This window comes from Rosa chinensis, chromosome 5 (assembly GCF_002994745.2).
Source record: "Rosa chinensis cultivar Old Blush chromosome 5, RchiOBHm-V2, whole genome shotgun sequence".
Taxonomy (NCBI): Eukaryota; Viridiplantae; Streptophyta; class Magnoliopsida; order Rosales; family Rosaceae; genus Rosa; species Rosa chinensis.
The window spans coordinates 1784689-1801746 of record NC_037092.1 but is presented as its reverse complement, the minus strand read 5'-3'; the positions used below and the strand labels follow the sequence as shown (position 1 = coordinate 1801746).

At 40.5% G+C, this 17058-nt stretch overlaps 1 protein-coding gene across 1 annotated transcript; it reads right to left on the bottom strand.

Annotated features, from left to right (window-relative positions):
* Window positions 1-13302: 13302 nt before the first annotated feature.
* Window positions 13303-15459, bottom strand: LOC112201588 (protein REPRESSOR OF SILENCING 3-like). Its single transcript, XM_024342495.2, has 2 exons — window positions 15445-15459; window positions 13303-15327 (listed from the first exon to the last, which is right to left on the bottom strand). The coding sequence occupies exons 1-2, from the start codon at window positions 15457-15459 to the stop codon at window positions 13387-13389; spliced, it is 1956 nt and encodes a 651-aa protein (XP_024198263.1). The 3' UTR covers window positions 13303-13386.
* Window positions 15460-17058: the final 1599 nt, after the last annotated feature.

Sequence of the window (17058 nt, the reverse complement as noted above, 5' to 3'; positions counted from 1 at the left end):
ATATATGTTTAAAGAATAGCTAGCCATTCTGGTTAACATTTTATTATTCGATTGTGTTTGTGTGCATCCTTTTAAAGGATTCATCACTTTGTTCTTATGGTGAATGTTTTCAAATTTGTTGCAATAATGCTAACAGGTTGAAGCTTGGATTGTTGTTCTTACGATTCTGTGAATGGTCAAAGAGAACTATACTACATTAGGTATGAACAACCATTGTACTGCATTTCGAATGACTATATTTAATTTGAGAAGCCATGTATTCATATAGATCACTAAAATAAGGTAAGAGTAAGACTCAAGCGAGATAAAGAACTTAGAATGTGGAACCGTACTTTGAAGTTTCTGACTTTGAGCTTGCTGACGTTACAATTTAATTATGATCGCAGGAGATTCAGTAAAAGATGACATGTTTGATAAAGTAATATGGGGTTCACATCCAAAACCAATTGGCAATGGATGGAGTGACCCAAACCCTTATAAACCCACTAGCAAGGTCCAATTTTTCCCATGTGGAATATATATATACGTACTCTCAACACGCTCCCGCACGTGTGGCGAATTTTCAAGCCATACACGTGGACAACTTTGGGTGACGTACGTGGAGCTCGTGTGGCCGTGAGGCATGCACACTTAGAATAACCTGGCTCTGATTTATTCGCATCCAAAACCAATTGGCAATGGATAGAGTGACCCAAACCCTTATAAACCCACTAGCAAGGTCTCATTTTTCCCATGTGGGATGTATATATACTCTCAACAATGTTAATCATGGTAGGAGTCCGTGATGAGGTCAACAGCTCACAATTTAGAGGTCAAATATGCAATAGCCAAGCTTCTATTGGATGAATTGGGGCTCGAGGTTCTTCCAACAGGACCTAAAGTTGCAGTTGATACTACAATATAATCCAGTATAGATTCAGATCAAAATTTGGAAGAAAAGCCAGTAAGGAATGAATTGCAGCCAGAGTTGATTTATTCCACTAGAAGACCCATGGTTCTGGAAAGGCCATAGGTATCCAGGAAATCATTGCAACAATGGCTGCGAAAAAGAAGTTCCCTTAGGAGTTGATCAATTTAGATGTAAGAAAGCAGAAATTCGTACATGCTATTCACAGAACAAATCAACGATAGCTATTCATCCCAAAAAAGAAACGAAAAAGTGAGAACAATAATTACCTATCCTCATAGATTTAATTTATAAACGAGGAGTGAGTAATGGACCACTAGACCAGAACTTGCCTTGTGTGCAACCCATCATGCCTGTTGTGTTGATCCATATCAGATGTAGAGTATGTATGACGGCAAATGTAATTTGTAAAAGCAAAGAAGCAGATTCTTTTAGTTTCGGATCATGTTTTTAGAAACTCGCTAAACCGGAAAACCAGCATTGGGTCTTGTCTAACCACTAGTTCTTCCAATTATTGCAGTTTATTGCAGTAAATTTTAGTATCTATGGCATGATAGCAATCACATAAAGAAGTTAATTTTGAAACATATTTGCTTTCCTGCGGATGAGGTAAAAACAAGTCAATACTATGATATCATAAAATTGGATTGCTGATGGAATAATTGTTGTAGGAGAATTGTAATTGTGTATATTATTAATAATAGGAGCCCTTTAAATAAGGAGTTACAAGGTATACAAAAGGTAATAGAATCCGAATACAATTGAATACCTAGAACACTTTCCTATTACAACTATAAACCCTAGTCTGTAGAGGCACACATTATGTCATCATCCTTTGACACTCCCCCTTGTGCCGCTCAAATTTGGCGATGACGCTTTGATTGTTGCCTCGTTAAAAACCTTGCCAGGTAAAAAAAACCCTGTGGGACAAAAATAACCCTGGTCGAAGGACAAAAAGAGCACAACATGTCCTTCACTCTTCGAGATCTAACATGTAGACATCATACCACCCCCTGATGTCCATATCTCCCCCTGATTGCTACAATCATGGGAGTTCGGATAACTTCCTTAATCTGATGCTCTTCATATGTTTCTCGAAGATGGATTTTGGTAACGACTTAGTAAATAAGTCCGCTACATTATTCTCAGATCGGATTTGGTTCACTTCAATATTTAGAAGTGCCTGTTGTTGCTGATTGAAAAAGAACTTGGGCGATATATGCTTGGTGTTGTCGCCCTTGATGAAACCTAATTTCATTTGTTCAATACAAGCTGCATTATCCTCATAAATGCATGTAGGTTCATCTGTAGTAGACTTCAAACCACAAGTTCCTCGAATATGTCTAACTATAGACCTTAGCCATATGCATTCTCGTACAGCTTCATGTAGAGCAATAATCTCTGCATGATTTGAGGAAGTAGCAACAATGGTCTGTTTAGTAGACCTCCAAGATATCACAGTGCTTCCCATGGTAAAGACATTGTAATGCCCCGTACCTACTAGTTACTTTTTACCGTGGTTGACCGAGGAGTGACTTTTTCTTTAGTCCGATAAATTAGGAAATTTCTTTGAGAATGTCGTAGAATACGTAAAATCGAGTTTGTGGACACGAAGTTTGTTTTAATAGGAGTTTCTACGGAAAAATTATGATCAAAAAACAGAAATTTACTATTCATAGCTTGGTTATTTTAAAAGGGTGAGTATTATTTGTGGAAAAGAGAGGTTAAAAACAGATGGGAAGAGAGAGAAAGTAGAGAATAAAAAAAAAACGGGACAAGCCCGAGTTTTTTTCTCTCCCCCCCCCTCTCCTCCGTTGCCGCTGCACTTCCTCCAACGATTTCGTCGCCGTTCGGCCACCCCAGGACGAACCATTTGGCACGGCATGATCCTCTCTTCCTTCTCCTTCTAGCTATGTAAGTTTTTCACCTTGGGTAGCCTTGGTTTTGGAGATTTGAAGAGAATTGCAAAAAGGGGAAAAATCGGGGTTTGGCTCCGATTTGGGTTTTCCAACGATTTTCGCCGGATTTCTTTGGAGTTTTGGGTTGCTGGGGTGATGTTGATGATCATATCTAACTTTTGCAGCTTGTGTTGGCCGGTGGAGGAAGAATTGAGGGTGTTTGGAGACGTGAACAGTGCTGCTGAGTTCTTGATATTTTTGGGTTTAAATTCGGCTATTTCTGCTTGTTTTTGGTGGCTGCTGCAGTATAGAAATGGTTGTGTGGGTTATGAAGTTGATTTTGGAATAGATAGGTTGATTGGAATTGAATTTAATCTTTGAGTTTTGTGTTAAACTTGAGATTTGTTGGATATTGAGTTTTCTTTGGATTTTGATGTTGAGCATGGTTGTTTGAATTGTCATGTTTGTAGTGTTTGGGTGAAATCTCTTAGTGAAGGGCTATTGTTGAATTATTTGTTAGGAAGTAGAGAGAATTTGAGATTGTTGGAGTTGAAATTGTGAATTTGAAAAGGAGAAAAATTAAGAAAGAATGTGGAAATTTTGGAAAATGATTTATATTATAATTTGGTGGTAAATTGTGATGAAGGAAGTGAATTAAAAATTTGTTAAGTTATCGAACGGTCCTTGTGAAGGTTTAGATTAAGCGAGGTCATTGAATGGTTGAGGAATCGAATTAAAAATCGGTTGAGTTGTTATGAGTTGGAGGGCATTGAGATTGTAAGAAATTATAGAATTTAATCCCGATTTGAAGTGTGGGAGTTTTATAACAATTTATGATTAACGGATGCTTATTCCGAGGGGAATGAGTTGAGTTTGAAAGTATTTCCTTATTATGGTTAATTATATCCTATGCAATTGTGACAGGACGTACTGAGCCCTCGAGTGAGGAGGACACAGGCAGGCAGCAGGAGTAGCTGCGGGACTTACTTGTGAGTGGACTTTTATTTTGTTTAAATAATACATGCAGCATGGTATTTAGTTTTCAGTTGGAATATTATTTGAGTAAATGTGACTTTGTGGAAAATAAAGGATTTAAAAAGAAAGCAGTTGACAAGGAGGCCAGTTTTGGCGCATGCGTATCTTACCTAGTTGGTAGTCCCTTCTAGGTAATAGTCTGGTTGGTAGTCCCTTCCAGACTACAGCTCTGTTGGCAGTCCCTTCCGATGCGTCATCTGGTTGGCAGTCTCTTCCAGATGACTTGAGGTAGTTAGTCGGCAGTCCCGTCTACTACCTGTGGCTAGTTGGCAGTCCCAACTAATCACCGCCTCCTATTCCGGTTGGCAGTCCCTTCCGATGCATCATCGGGTGGCAGTCCCTCCCCGATGGCATGAGATGCCTAGGAAGCAGTCCTTCCTAGTCATCAAATGAGTTTCTTGGAAAAAGATTGAGTTGGAAATTTTTATGAAGTCTCGCTGCATGTTTGTTTTGTTGAAAAGAGAAATTGGGAAGCATACCATAAATTGTTTTGATTCTCGTTTCGGTTTTGTCCACTCACTCTAATGGATATTATATGTTTTCCCCTGGGCCCTTCGTTTTCAAATGCCCAGATTTCAGATTAGCCGAGATCGCGTCCAGGCTCAAAGGACTTTGGAAATCAGCGCTTCCGTTTTTGTCCGTAGGTTATTACTTAACCTATCTTGTATGATATCGGCTTAGTTTTAGTGTTGCTCTGATAACCCTTTTCTTATAAGTTTGATGGATGTTGTTGCTTACAGAGGTTATGTTGGGATTTGAACTTTTCGGATGTAATATATGTGCTTGGGTTGTAAATATGATATTGTAGGTTGAGTAGAAGTTAAAGTTGTAATCATGTCCAGGTTTGTGAAATTTTGGGTAGCCCATATTTAGGGGAGGTTCTGCCGAATTTTCGGTAGGATTTCGCTTAACGTGGGCCCCGCAGGCTCATATCCAGGTAATTGGGGTGATTCCTGGGTCGGGTCCTATCAGACATAACCCGTTTGGGAGCAACCTTTGTGGGGGTCAGAGAGATACCTTGCATCAGCAAAGCCCATCAAGACATCGTTGTCATTTTGATGGAGGGGAGGAGGAGCACAGAATGTGGGGTTTTGCCTTGTGGAGTCCGATCCCACACTTCCGTTATTTCTTTTCTCTCTGTAGGGATAAAACAAACTCATATCAATTGTACCTCTCAAGTATCGAAAGATTGTCTTTACATCAATCCAATGGCGGCGTGTTGGTGCAAAACTGTGTCGAGCTAACAAGTTCACTGCAAATGAGATATCCGGTCTTGTGCATTGAGCTAAGTACAATAATGCACCTATTGGACTTAGATAGGGCATTTCAGCCTCTAATAAGTCTTCATCCTCATCCCTTGGATGAAATGGATCTTTTTCGGGCTCAAGACTACGGCCGATCATGGGAGTACTCACAGGCTTTGCTTTATCTTCATTAAAGCGCCTTAGTAATTTTTGAGTATATGCTGACTGATGGATCATAATCCCTTCACTATGGTGCTCGAGCTCTAGTCTGAGACAAAACCGTGTTTTCCCAAGATCTTTCATCTCAAATTCAGATTTCAAGTATTTAGCAGTTTCCTTTAACTCATCTAGAGTTCCAATTAGGTTCATGTCATCGACATAAACTGCTACAATTGCAAATCCGGAACTTGTCCTTTTTATAAACACGCATGGACATATTTCATTGTTGACATATCCATTCTCAATCAAGTAGTCACTTAGACGGTTATACCACATCCGTCCGGATTGTTTCAATCCATATAGTGAGCGTCTCAATCTTATTGAAAATGCGCTCCGTGGTTTAGAGCCACTTGACTTGGGTAATTGAAATCCATCTGGAACCTTCATATATATTTCTGAATTTAGATCCCCATAGAGATATGTTGTAACCACATCCATAAGCTGCATGTCAAGTTTTTCGGAAACTACCAAACTGACAAGGTAGCGGAACGTTATAACGTCTATTACGGGAGAATATGTCTCCTCGTAGTAGATTCCAGGGCGTTGTGAGAAACTTTGCGCCACAAGGTGGGCTTTGTATCTAACAACCTCATCTTTCTCATTACGCTTTCTAACAAAGACCCATTTATGGCCAACAGGCTTTATATTTGAGAGTGTTAGCGTTATAAGCCCAAATACCTGTCTCTTTGTTAGTGAATCCAATTCAACCTAGATCGCATCTTTCCATTTAGGCCAATCTGCTCTTCGTTGACATTCTTCAACGGAGCGAGGTTCGATATCATCGTGTTCTATAATTCCTTGAGCAATAGAATATAAAAATACATCATCAAGGATAATAGAATCTCGATTCAACGTCTCATGTACACTAGTGTAATTCATGGAGATCTCCCTATTCCTTGGAATTGGTTCTAACATTGGAGCGTCCCCTAATGATGTCTCTTGGACATAACCATAATCCGGAATATCTTCATGAGACGGGTTATTTATGTCGATGATTAATGGATCTCTTTGTGCCAAACTCGCTTTCTTTCTTGGGCGAGAATCCATCGAACATTTGGGCTTCCCACGTTTCCTTGCTAAGAACCCGGCCTGGGCCACATTTCCATCACCATTAGTGGTGGCAGCGCCATGCCCAATACCTCTAGGGGTGGCACCATGTCCATGATTTTTAGGGACATCAATCCTTGCAGGCACGTTTGCAGCAGGTATATGTGATTTTGTCACTTTAGCGATATCAGAAAACGCATCAGGCATAGAGTCTGCTACGTTCTGAAGATCGAGAATTCTCCGCACTTCAATTTTAGACTGTGCGGTTCGGGGATCAAGATGAGACAAAGTGAGGACAGACCACGACAATTCCTATTGTTCCTGTTGAACATTATTGTTCTTATCTCTCCCTAACGACGGGAAGACTGTCTCATCAAAGTGACAATCCGCAAATCTAGTGGTAAATAGATCGCCTGTCAAGGGTTCTAAGTAGCGGATAATAGTTGGAGAGTCATATCCAACATAAATGCCTAATCGTCTTTGAGGACCCATTTTGGTGCGCTGTGTGGCGGCGCAATTGGCACATAAACTACACACCCAAATATGCGTTAAGTGTGAGACGTCAGGCTCATATCCAGTAACCAACTGGGACGCAGAAAAGGGTTGAGTGGCAGCAAGCCTCAGACGAATAAGCACAGCTGCATGCAATACTGCATATCCCCAAGCAGAAACAGGGAGATTGGTACGCATAATCAATGCTCTAGCAACAATTTGAAGTCTTTTAATGGCAGCTTCTGCTAGACTATTTTGGGTGTGAACATGAGGAACAGGGTGTTGAACCTCAATCCCAATGGACATGCAATAGTCATCAAAAGTTTTTGATGTAAACTCTCCAGCATTGTCAAGACGAATTGACTTAATGGGATGATCTGGGTGTGAGCCCTTAACTTAATGATTTGTGCTAGGAGTTTAGCAAATGCAGCATTTCGTGTGGACAAAAGCATGACATGTGACCAGCGTGTCGATGCATCAACCAACACCATAAAATATCTAAATGGTCCGCAAGTTGGTTGGATAGGTCCACAAATATCACCTTGGATTCTTTGTAAGAATGATATATTTTCTTTGGTGTCCTTTGCATAGGATGGTTTAGATCCTAACTTTGCTAATGAGCAGGCTTTGCAAAATGAATGATGGGCTTTGGAAGCAACCAAGGAAGAATTTGGTTGTACCACGAAGTCACAATTGACTTTAGAAGTAGAAAAAGGAACTAAGGAGGCATTAGTGGTGTCAATGCCACTTCTGGGCCGCAGGGGGTAGGCTGCTTTGGCTCTACCTTGGACCAAATTTTGGTTTTGACTTCTTTTCGTTTTGAAAAATGGATGTCCGTGTGAAGTCTTTAGTATACAGATCATCATATCACGACCTGGGTGTCCCAGACGATCGTGCCAAAGCCTATATGTGTCAGAATCCCATAAGTCATCTCTCATGACATGGTTTGATTCAACGACTCGAATAGTGGTTGCATACAACCCACTAGAGCGACACATAAGTTTCTCTAATACTCGTTTATGTCCGTAGTCATTAGAGGTGATGCAAAAGAACTCTTGTCCATTCTCACAATGTGTTTCCACATGAAAACCATTGGCTTTTATATCTTTAAAACTCAATAGGGTTCTTCCAGCCCTAGGAGCATATAGAGCTTCGGTGACATTAATACTTGTGCCATTTGGCAACATAAATTGAGCTGGCCCTCGACCATGGATCAATTGTGATGGTCCAGCCATCGTAGTCATAGAAGATCGACTAGGAGTCATCCATAGAAATAGTTGCATATGTCGCAATATAGTATGTGTGGTGCCACTATCAACAAGGCATTCCAACTCTCCAAGAAACATACTGAAAAATAATAAAGTTCGGAATTAAAACATGTCCATGACATTGAATAATAATACGATACTTTATTAATAAAAATAGCCAATGATTATATCAAAGGTTCCAAAAAATCTAATCCAAAATAAAGAAAATCAAACTAAGACACATTGTAGTCACTCTATCCGTTTGGAAACTCCAATCAAATATGACCAGGAAAGTAGAGAGAGATGTTGGTGGAGCGAGGCTCGCTTAAGTACCAATTATCTTAATGACTTTCCTAGATATCATATTTTATTGGGTGCGCCACATAAGAAAGAGTTGATACAATATTGTCATTTATTGACTAAGGCTTATTTGCCATTACAAAAATTCTTGGAAAATAAAAGGACTATTCTAATCAAAGTCTGCAGCATCCTTGTGCACTTCATCTTCAGCTTTAAAGCCCTCTATGGTGAGGTTGACATCTCCACCATCTTCTTCTCCTTCTTTTGCAAGGTGCACTTCTTGCTCCCTCAGGTCCCTATATGTCCTGTATCTTGCAGCTAGTTGCTCGCTTGCCTTGCATTGCTTGAACCAATGCTCACTTGACCCACATCGATGACACATGTCATTGTGGTTACCTCCCCTCAATTGAGGTGCAAGTTGTGGTCGTTCCCTAGGAGGGTTGGCGCCACCACCACGGGCTATGGCTCTACCACCACGGCTAGGGTTGCCACGACCCCCTCTCACACGTGGTGTCCACGTGTGGCATTGCCACCACGTGTATCCGCTCCAAACTTGCGGTTTCCTTCCTGAATAGGGCGGTTATATGGACCCATACGTCCTTCATATCCCTTATTCTAGGGTTCCGCTCCTTGCGCCCTCCTTTGGGTACATTATAATTCGCCTCATGAACGCTCTTAGTTCCAATGGGCCTTGAATTATAATTCCTCACGAGTATGTTATCATGTTTCTCAGCTACAAATATAATATTGATAAGCTGATGAAACCTCGTGATCCATCCAGCATTGACTTCAGTACGGTATTGCTTTGATATCACAATGGCTGAAACGGGGAAGGTGGAGAGAGTCTTCTCAATTAGCTCTTGCTCTGTGATAGGTTTTCCACAAAATCTCAACATGGATTGTATGCGAAGAGCTTCTGAATTATATTCTGCAATGGACTTGAAGTCAGCAAAGCGCAGATTGTTCCATTGAACCTTCAAGTCAGGGAGGAAGGAATCTTGGACATTGCCAAAGCGCTCTTCTAGCGCTACCCATCTATTGAATGTTGGTGCTTGTAACTTAATCTCAATTAATTACGTTTGCTTGTAACTTAATCTCAATTAATTATGTTTGCTTGTAACTTAATCTCAATTAATTATGTAGGAAAAATATAGACAAATGTTGTGAACCATGCCGCCCAAATTAAATCAATTCTCCAATCATCTTAAACTCGAAATATATGATCTCAATACAGCTTATTTAGTTCACTTCAATACATTACAAGTGTAAAATAACAAAAAATGTTAAATACTAAGCATAGCAAGAACATTAAATCCTCTAGCTTGAACCACCACCAGTGTCTTCCATCACCTCAAAGCACCTTCTAATAATGCCTAAATAAAAGTGGCTTGTTTAAACACTGTTTTAAATTCCTTAACCTCACGAACTTTGTCAAGAAACCTTCTACCGACGCTATTTTCCGTCGGACAAAGTTGTCCTTACATTTTTTTTTTTTTTAATATATTTTTTTCTGGTTAAAACTAGGAAGAGTGATCACAGAAGGCACTAAAACGCAACGCTTTGAAAGGCTCAACATCATCTTCATCGACCCCCCATTCCCTCCGAGCGACGAACTGAACACACACCGGGTCGGATTATCGGGTGCACAATTTTTCGGGTCCTCGTCCTTACCCATCTAAACCTAACCCACCCCACACCATCGTTCTCTTAACATTTTGGGTCCTGGAATTACAATCTGAACCGCCCAAGTCCAGGTTTCTCACCTGAATTCAACACATGGCGTCGTAATCTGAAACAGGTGCGGCCTTCGCTGTAATCAACATAATCCTCTATGATTTGTCACATAAAGTTTTGATCTTTGCTCAATTTGATAAAGTCTTAGTCTTTTTGGGAATGTGGTTAATCTAGGTTGAAGAATTTAAGTGAATAGTTACTGCATTGAGATGAGTTTTTGAGAATTTGAGATACCCATTTGGCCAATTGTTTGTATGAATTGACTGTGGATCACTGATAGATGTATTGTTTGTTATGTTCTGTTATGGTTCAGGTGGAAATTAGGGCTTTTTGATTGTCAATGTTGGTGGTTTTTGGGCATTGTATGAGTTTTGGATTCAGTTGAATAGTTGAGGATCCTATGTTAAGGATCCACTGCATGATAGGCTAGTTATATCGAAAATGTCTTTGTGTTCGAATGAGCAGTCAATCGGAGTTGGGTGTATTAGTGGTCAGAAGGTTGCTGTGGATAGGGAGAACTTGAATGGACATGATGAGAGTGTTTTGAGATGCGAGGAGGAAGAGGATGAGGATGAGGATGAGGAGGAAGATGTGGATTTCAATCCTTTTCTTAAAGGAGCTGTTTCGCCAGAGGCTTCTTCGAGTCTGAGCTCCGAAGTGGAGGGTATAGATGGTGAAGTTGATGACGTCGGTGGAAACGATGGCGTTGACTCGTTGAATGTAGGTTGTGAGGGGGAGACGCGTGCTGCTGAAGATTCTGAGCATGGGGAGCAAGAAATGGTGATGCAAACTGCTGCTGCTTCTTCTGAAGATGTGTCGGAAAATGAATTAGGGAACTTTGATTCCGGAATTGAACATGTGGAAGAAAAGGATGATGGCTCAAGTTTGGGACCTGATGTTAATCATGTTACTGAAGGTCAGTTGAGTAACAAACAAAGCAGACACCAGGACGTCCACAATAGATCTAGATGATGAGGCTGAAGATGCTATCTGTAAACGCACGCGGGCCCGCTATTCCTTAGCAAGTTTCACTCTTGATGAACTTGAAACTTTTCTTCAAGAAACAGACGATGATGACAACCTCCAAAATGTTGATGATGAAGAAGAGTACAGGAAATTTCTCACCGCTGTTTTACATGGTGGAGAAGGTGATAACTGATAACCAGTTGACTAAAGAAAATGAAAATGCTGCTGATGATGAAGATGAGGAGAATGATGCAGACTTTGAATTAGGACTAGAAGAGCTTCTTGATAGTGATGTGGATGAAAATACAAGGGGTAAAAGTATAGTGTATGAGGGAGCTGGAAGGCGACCAAAGACTTGACAGAATAGAAAGTTCCCTGCTGGGTCTAAGAAGAGTTTAGGACAGACAAAGAGGTCATTGCGTCCCCTTTTACCAGTTTTGCCACATGGACCAATTTCCACTTTTTATACTCATGACACGAGAACTTTAATACCTGGGATTGCTTCAAGCTGTATGTCTTCTACAATGGATGATCGTTCTAAAAGTGGATTCACTGCTCACCAGATAGGCCAGTTGTACCATTTGGTCCATGAACGTGTGCAGCTGCTTATTCAAGTATTTTCTCTGTGTACTTGATAACTCCAGGCAACATGTTGCCTCTCAGGTTCGGAGATTGATCTGTGAGATGCTCCACAAACGTGATGAAGTACTGGCATGGAAAAATGTACCATATCCAAATATTTGCTTTTGCCCATCAATGCCAACTGAAACACCTCAATCCTACCCGATACAAAGCACTTTAGTGTCATCCCACACATCTGATGCGCATGCAGCGTCTTCTCCTTCCAATAAGCAGATGTTAGTTTCCCCAAATGTCTCTCCTTTCTGGGTGCCTTCTGTAAATGGCCCTGTGCTATCTGTCCTGGATGTAGCTCCACTTAGCTTGATTGGGAGATACATGGATGATATTGATACTGGTATGTTAAAGAATGTCTCTGGTTTTTTTTTAAAAAATTTTTTCCCTCCATGCTTTTGCTGTTTATCCTTATAATATCTACCATCAATTTGTTTTGACAGCTGTCCAGGGGAATCGATGGCGTTTCAAGGAAACTATTTCTGATATTTGCCTTGAAAAAGAGCCTTTGTTTCCCCTTCCTAACTTCCCATCATGTGCTCAAGCCTGTGAAGTTGTAAGTGGGATGGGTTCCTCAGCTGTCAATGTGGTTCCATCTTCACCTAGTCAACCACCAAAGAAGTCACTGGCTACAGCAATTGTTGAAAGTACCAAGAAGCAATCAAGTGCTTTAGTCCCAAGGGAAATCGCAAACTTGGCCCAGAGATTTTATCCTCTGTTCAATCCAGCATTATATCCCCATAAGCCACCCCGCGCCCCCCTGCAGCTGTCACATCGGGTGCTTTACACTGATGCAGAAGATGAGTGAGTTGCATGCTTTCTTCCTTATTGAGTTGGGGGCTTACGCTGAGTTGTTTTATGTGTGTGAATTGAGTTTATCTGTTGGGGTGCATTACAGTTTAAAGTTGTATAAGAAGACAACTTGAATTTGAATCTTGAAATCAAAGTTAAATAGTTCAGTCTAGATACTAGTAATTCTTAAAGCTTTGAATCAGATCATATGCTATTTGAATAAGGATCATTTGAAGTATATTTTACAAAGGGTTGTGTTGGTCATTTATGTAGTCTGGATGGTTTTTGCATTCGTATCTGTGACTGCATTTTGCTTCTTATCATATGAGTTACAATTGCGATTAATACTCAACAACAATCTACAGTCTTTATTTATTTTTGTTTACGGGGCACCTTTATGATGATTCATTTTTTTATTTGGAAATACAATGCAGGTTATTAGCATTGGGGTTAATGGAATATAATACTGATTGGAAGGCAATCCAACAACGTTTTCTTCCTTGCAAATCTAAGCACCAGGTAATCTTTTTCTACACTCTTAGTGGACACAATATTTTCTGGTAACTTTTAAGCTGCTGATGCTTCATTACTTCCTCTGCTAATGAACAGTTGAACCACATGTTTTGGTAAAGAAAACGCTATAGTCAAAGCATTTACACTATCCTTTGCATTCTTATTTTTTTGAAAACAATAACTCATATGTGGCTACCTAGGTCATTAAACTTTCAATAGAATTACATACAACTCTGCCAATCCGGAGCAAGTGCCCAACTAAAAAGCAAATAAGTCCAAAATCTTAGGCTGTTCCTATGTGAACTTGGATTGGAGAGAGTGTCATGCCACAGAGAATCAATTTTGTGTGCTCAAAACATCTACGTATTGCTGTTCTTTCTTTTTCGTGACCCAGTCAGGGCAGCCTTAGCTTTCGCCCATTCATTTAATGAAGCAGGACTTCTCACAAATAAGCAGGTTTTACCTTTGTTAACAGTGCCTGTAGATGCTTGCTTTGGTGTCAAATCACATATTTTCCCCAGATCTGGAGCATTGTCATTGCCAGCAATAATCTGTTGATTCTCTTTAGGAGTACTCCGTGGTAAACCATCCCCCTCCTTTCCATTTATCCCCAAAGAAGAGGATTCACCTCTAGTAAGTTTATTCTTATCTTGCTTTACTGTTTCCTTGCGCTTGCTGCCAAAAGAGCTCATGACATCTACACCTCTGGGCTTTTGGAACCCTTGTTGCTTGAAAGAGATACCAGCTGGTAGAACTTGTGTTATGCTGAAAGAGCTTCCAGTATTGTCATTAATCAATTGTGTCCAGGATGATTTCTGGCGCCATGAAGCTCCTCTACCTGACTTAGTTGAGTTTGATAGTGCATTTTGAGGTTGATGATCCGCATTCTCCTCCACCGGTTCCATCTCACAGAGCTGGCCTTCCAAGTTTCCATCCCTTGCCAAGTCCTGGTTTTTGCTGTCAGAATGGGGCACTTCAAAAGCACCAGAACCAGAGTTTGGCTGGGTCTGTTCAGTTACACTCCCAGTATTCTCATCAGTCAATTGTGTCGGAGATAATTCCTGATGCCATGAAGGAACTCTACCCGACTCATATGAGTCAGATACCGACTTGGTAGGTTTATGCTCTGATCTTCCCTTAAGTGGTTCCATCTCAAACAGCAGTTCTTCTGAGTTTCCGTCACTTGCCAGGTCCTCAGACTGGTGCACATCGGAACTGCCAGATTTGGGCTCGATTTGGTCACTAGAAGAAGATCTGCCTGTCAGTATATGTGAGACACTGAACCCACTGTTGTCCCTATGACCGACAAGTTTTCTCCATGAACATTTCTGAGACCATGAAACCGGGGCAGTGGATTGTTGGACACCCAGCTCTGGTTTATCTGGTTGAGATTTAGAATCGGTCTTTGAGCCAGGGATATCAGGCTCCAATTCTATTTCATTGTAATTCTTGTTGAGAAGGGATTTCCTCTTTTTGTTAGGAGGTCCATTAATCTTACTGCACACCTGTGTTCCGCTGGATCTCAATTCCTCCAAGGCCGATACTATGTTTTCTTCATGTTTACTTGACACAATATTAATTATGAGGTCGTCTTCCTCAGCTTCCGCTTCAGTAGGAAGATGAAGCTCACGATGTTGTTGACTAGGCAGAGGGGAGGCGGTAGTATTGTGATCAGCATCATCAGAAACATGTTCCAATTCCTTTTGTAAGAGCTTGTCCATTACTTTATTCATTATGCTAAGCTCTTTGTCATTGATAACATGGTCAGGTAATTGGTTTTGTTGATCAGGAGAAGGGTCAGAAACAGCATGCTCTTCACAGTCACAGAAATGAAGGGGGAGAGAAGGAACTTGAACACGTTGGAAACTGTATTTGTGCTTGCCAGTTCCACTAAAGGGCAAAGCTTTCACGGTTCTTAGAGCAGGAAAGAATAAGCGAAGCTGCTTGGTGCTGTGTTGTGAAGCAGTTTTAGCTTCTTGGGTGGTGTGCTGCTTAATTTCAGCAGCAAGTTGAGCATTTTCTTGTTCAGCCCATTCTCGTCTCAAACGAACAAGATAATGTTCTTTAGCCTTGTGGAGCTTCAGCTTCATGCCCTTCCAAACGCACCCATTATACGTGGCGAAGAGCTTGGAGAGGGACTTGTCTGAGCAAGGCAGAAAGTCGACGTAAGTAAAGCTATGGCCTTTGGTTCTGATTATATCGATTCCGTCGACGCTTCCTCCAACTCCGGTGAACAGGCTTTGCAGATCGTCTTCCGTCACGCTCTCTCCCAAACCCCCCAACGAATAGTCGCTCTCTTCCTTGTTGTTTCACTTCCATTTCAACAGATTCTTTCTCACGAGTCACTTCTCTCCTCTCTTGCATTCTTATTACCACATGCTAAGTTCCTAACTATTCAAGATGCAGAAGTATTATACATTGTAGCCTTCCATTCCGCAGGTTTCTAGGCTATGTGATGCAAGTCAGAACTGCAGCTTGTTCTTGCTGTTTGTCTCTGCATTGCTCATTCTTGTTTTTGCTAACACATAGAGAAGCCACATATTTTTGCCAAAATGAAGTTAAAATACTGGAGTTTATTATGTTTAACCGTAAAATGCTGGAGTACTTAGTAGTAGTTACTTCGTTGTTGTGAATTGGATTATCTGCTTGTTTGTTTATTATCATGAATGTTTGTGAATTTATGTGTAGGACATGGCTCAATTTGGAATTTTTTCGTTGTTTACATTACTCTAGCTGATGGAGTTTTCATGTGGTCAATGTGATTACAACTCACGATTATTTAGCATCCATTGCTCTTTTTTGTGGTTCTGTCTTATTTCTATTTGTATATGGTGGCATGAATCGTGCTATGGTTTGGCATCAGTGTGGTGGTTCAGCAAGAATGACCTATTGTATCTGACATGAAAGGTGCTTCTGTTACAGATTTTTGTCAGGCAGAAAAATCGTTGCTCATCAAGGACACCAGAAACCTTTATATGAAGGATTTATTATTTTTCTTTCCGTTGGTGATTCATATTAGGTAGATGGTTATCATATCTGGAATGAATAAATATGTTCTCACCTTCCACATGTTTCTCTAAACATTTAGAATGGAGAATTTATTATTTTTCTTTCCGTTGTGAGCACATGGCAGCCTAAAGCTCTTCTTAGCTCCTGGCCGGAATGTCTTCTTAAGGACTTCCATCGAACACATGGCCGGTGAACTACTTACATGTACATGCAATTCAAGTTCATATCGGAAGAGGCTAGGCCTATAAGACATTGTTTCTTGGACAACAATGATCGTTCTCCTCCTTGGTCCAAGCTCAGAAGTGGAGTCCCGTATAGCTTTGATATGATATCTAGTTTGTCTATAACTCGATCTGTATAATGTCATATTTCTTCCACAGTACATAGTGTTCGACAAAGGAGGGTAGGTTTGGTTGAACTATTATATAATATAACAAAAGCATAATGGTTACACTGATACCGTCCCAGTCCTCTAAGATGATATGTAAGTCTGTAAGAACTTAAAGCACAATAGAACAACCAGAAAGTTCATGGAGCTGCATGCACAGCTTGCAATATCACAGTTTCTACTTGCAGATGGTGCCATCCAAGTCAAGGAATCATTCAAGTCGGAAATATCTTCTGCCTTTGTTGGAGGATTTGACAATAGGATCATCATGAGCTCTCTGATCTTACACAATGGTGACGAGAAGGTCTCTCTTAAACTTTGGGGACAAATTAGAACCTTAGAATCATGAACATAGAGAGTTATATTGTCGGAGCCATCAAATGCTTTAAAGAATCTCTCAATGTTAGAAAATGTGATTCTCCATAAAAAAAGGTCCCAAAGTAAGTGACGGTTGTCCTTAATTATGGACATTTCAAAGACACTTTGGATTTTAGAAAACCATGAAACTTCAAATGAAGAAGATATAGATAGTGGCCTTCAGACTCTCATGGCATCCATGCAAGTTTTTCGAGGTGCTGAGCATGGATGTTGATATATTTCAAGTTGAAGCATTCATTCAAAATCATACTCTTGA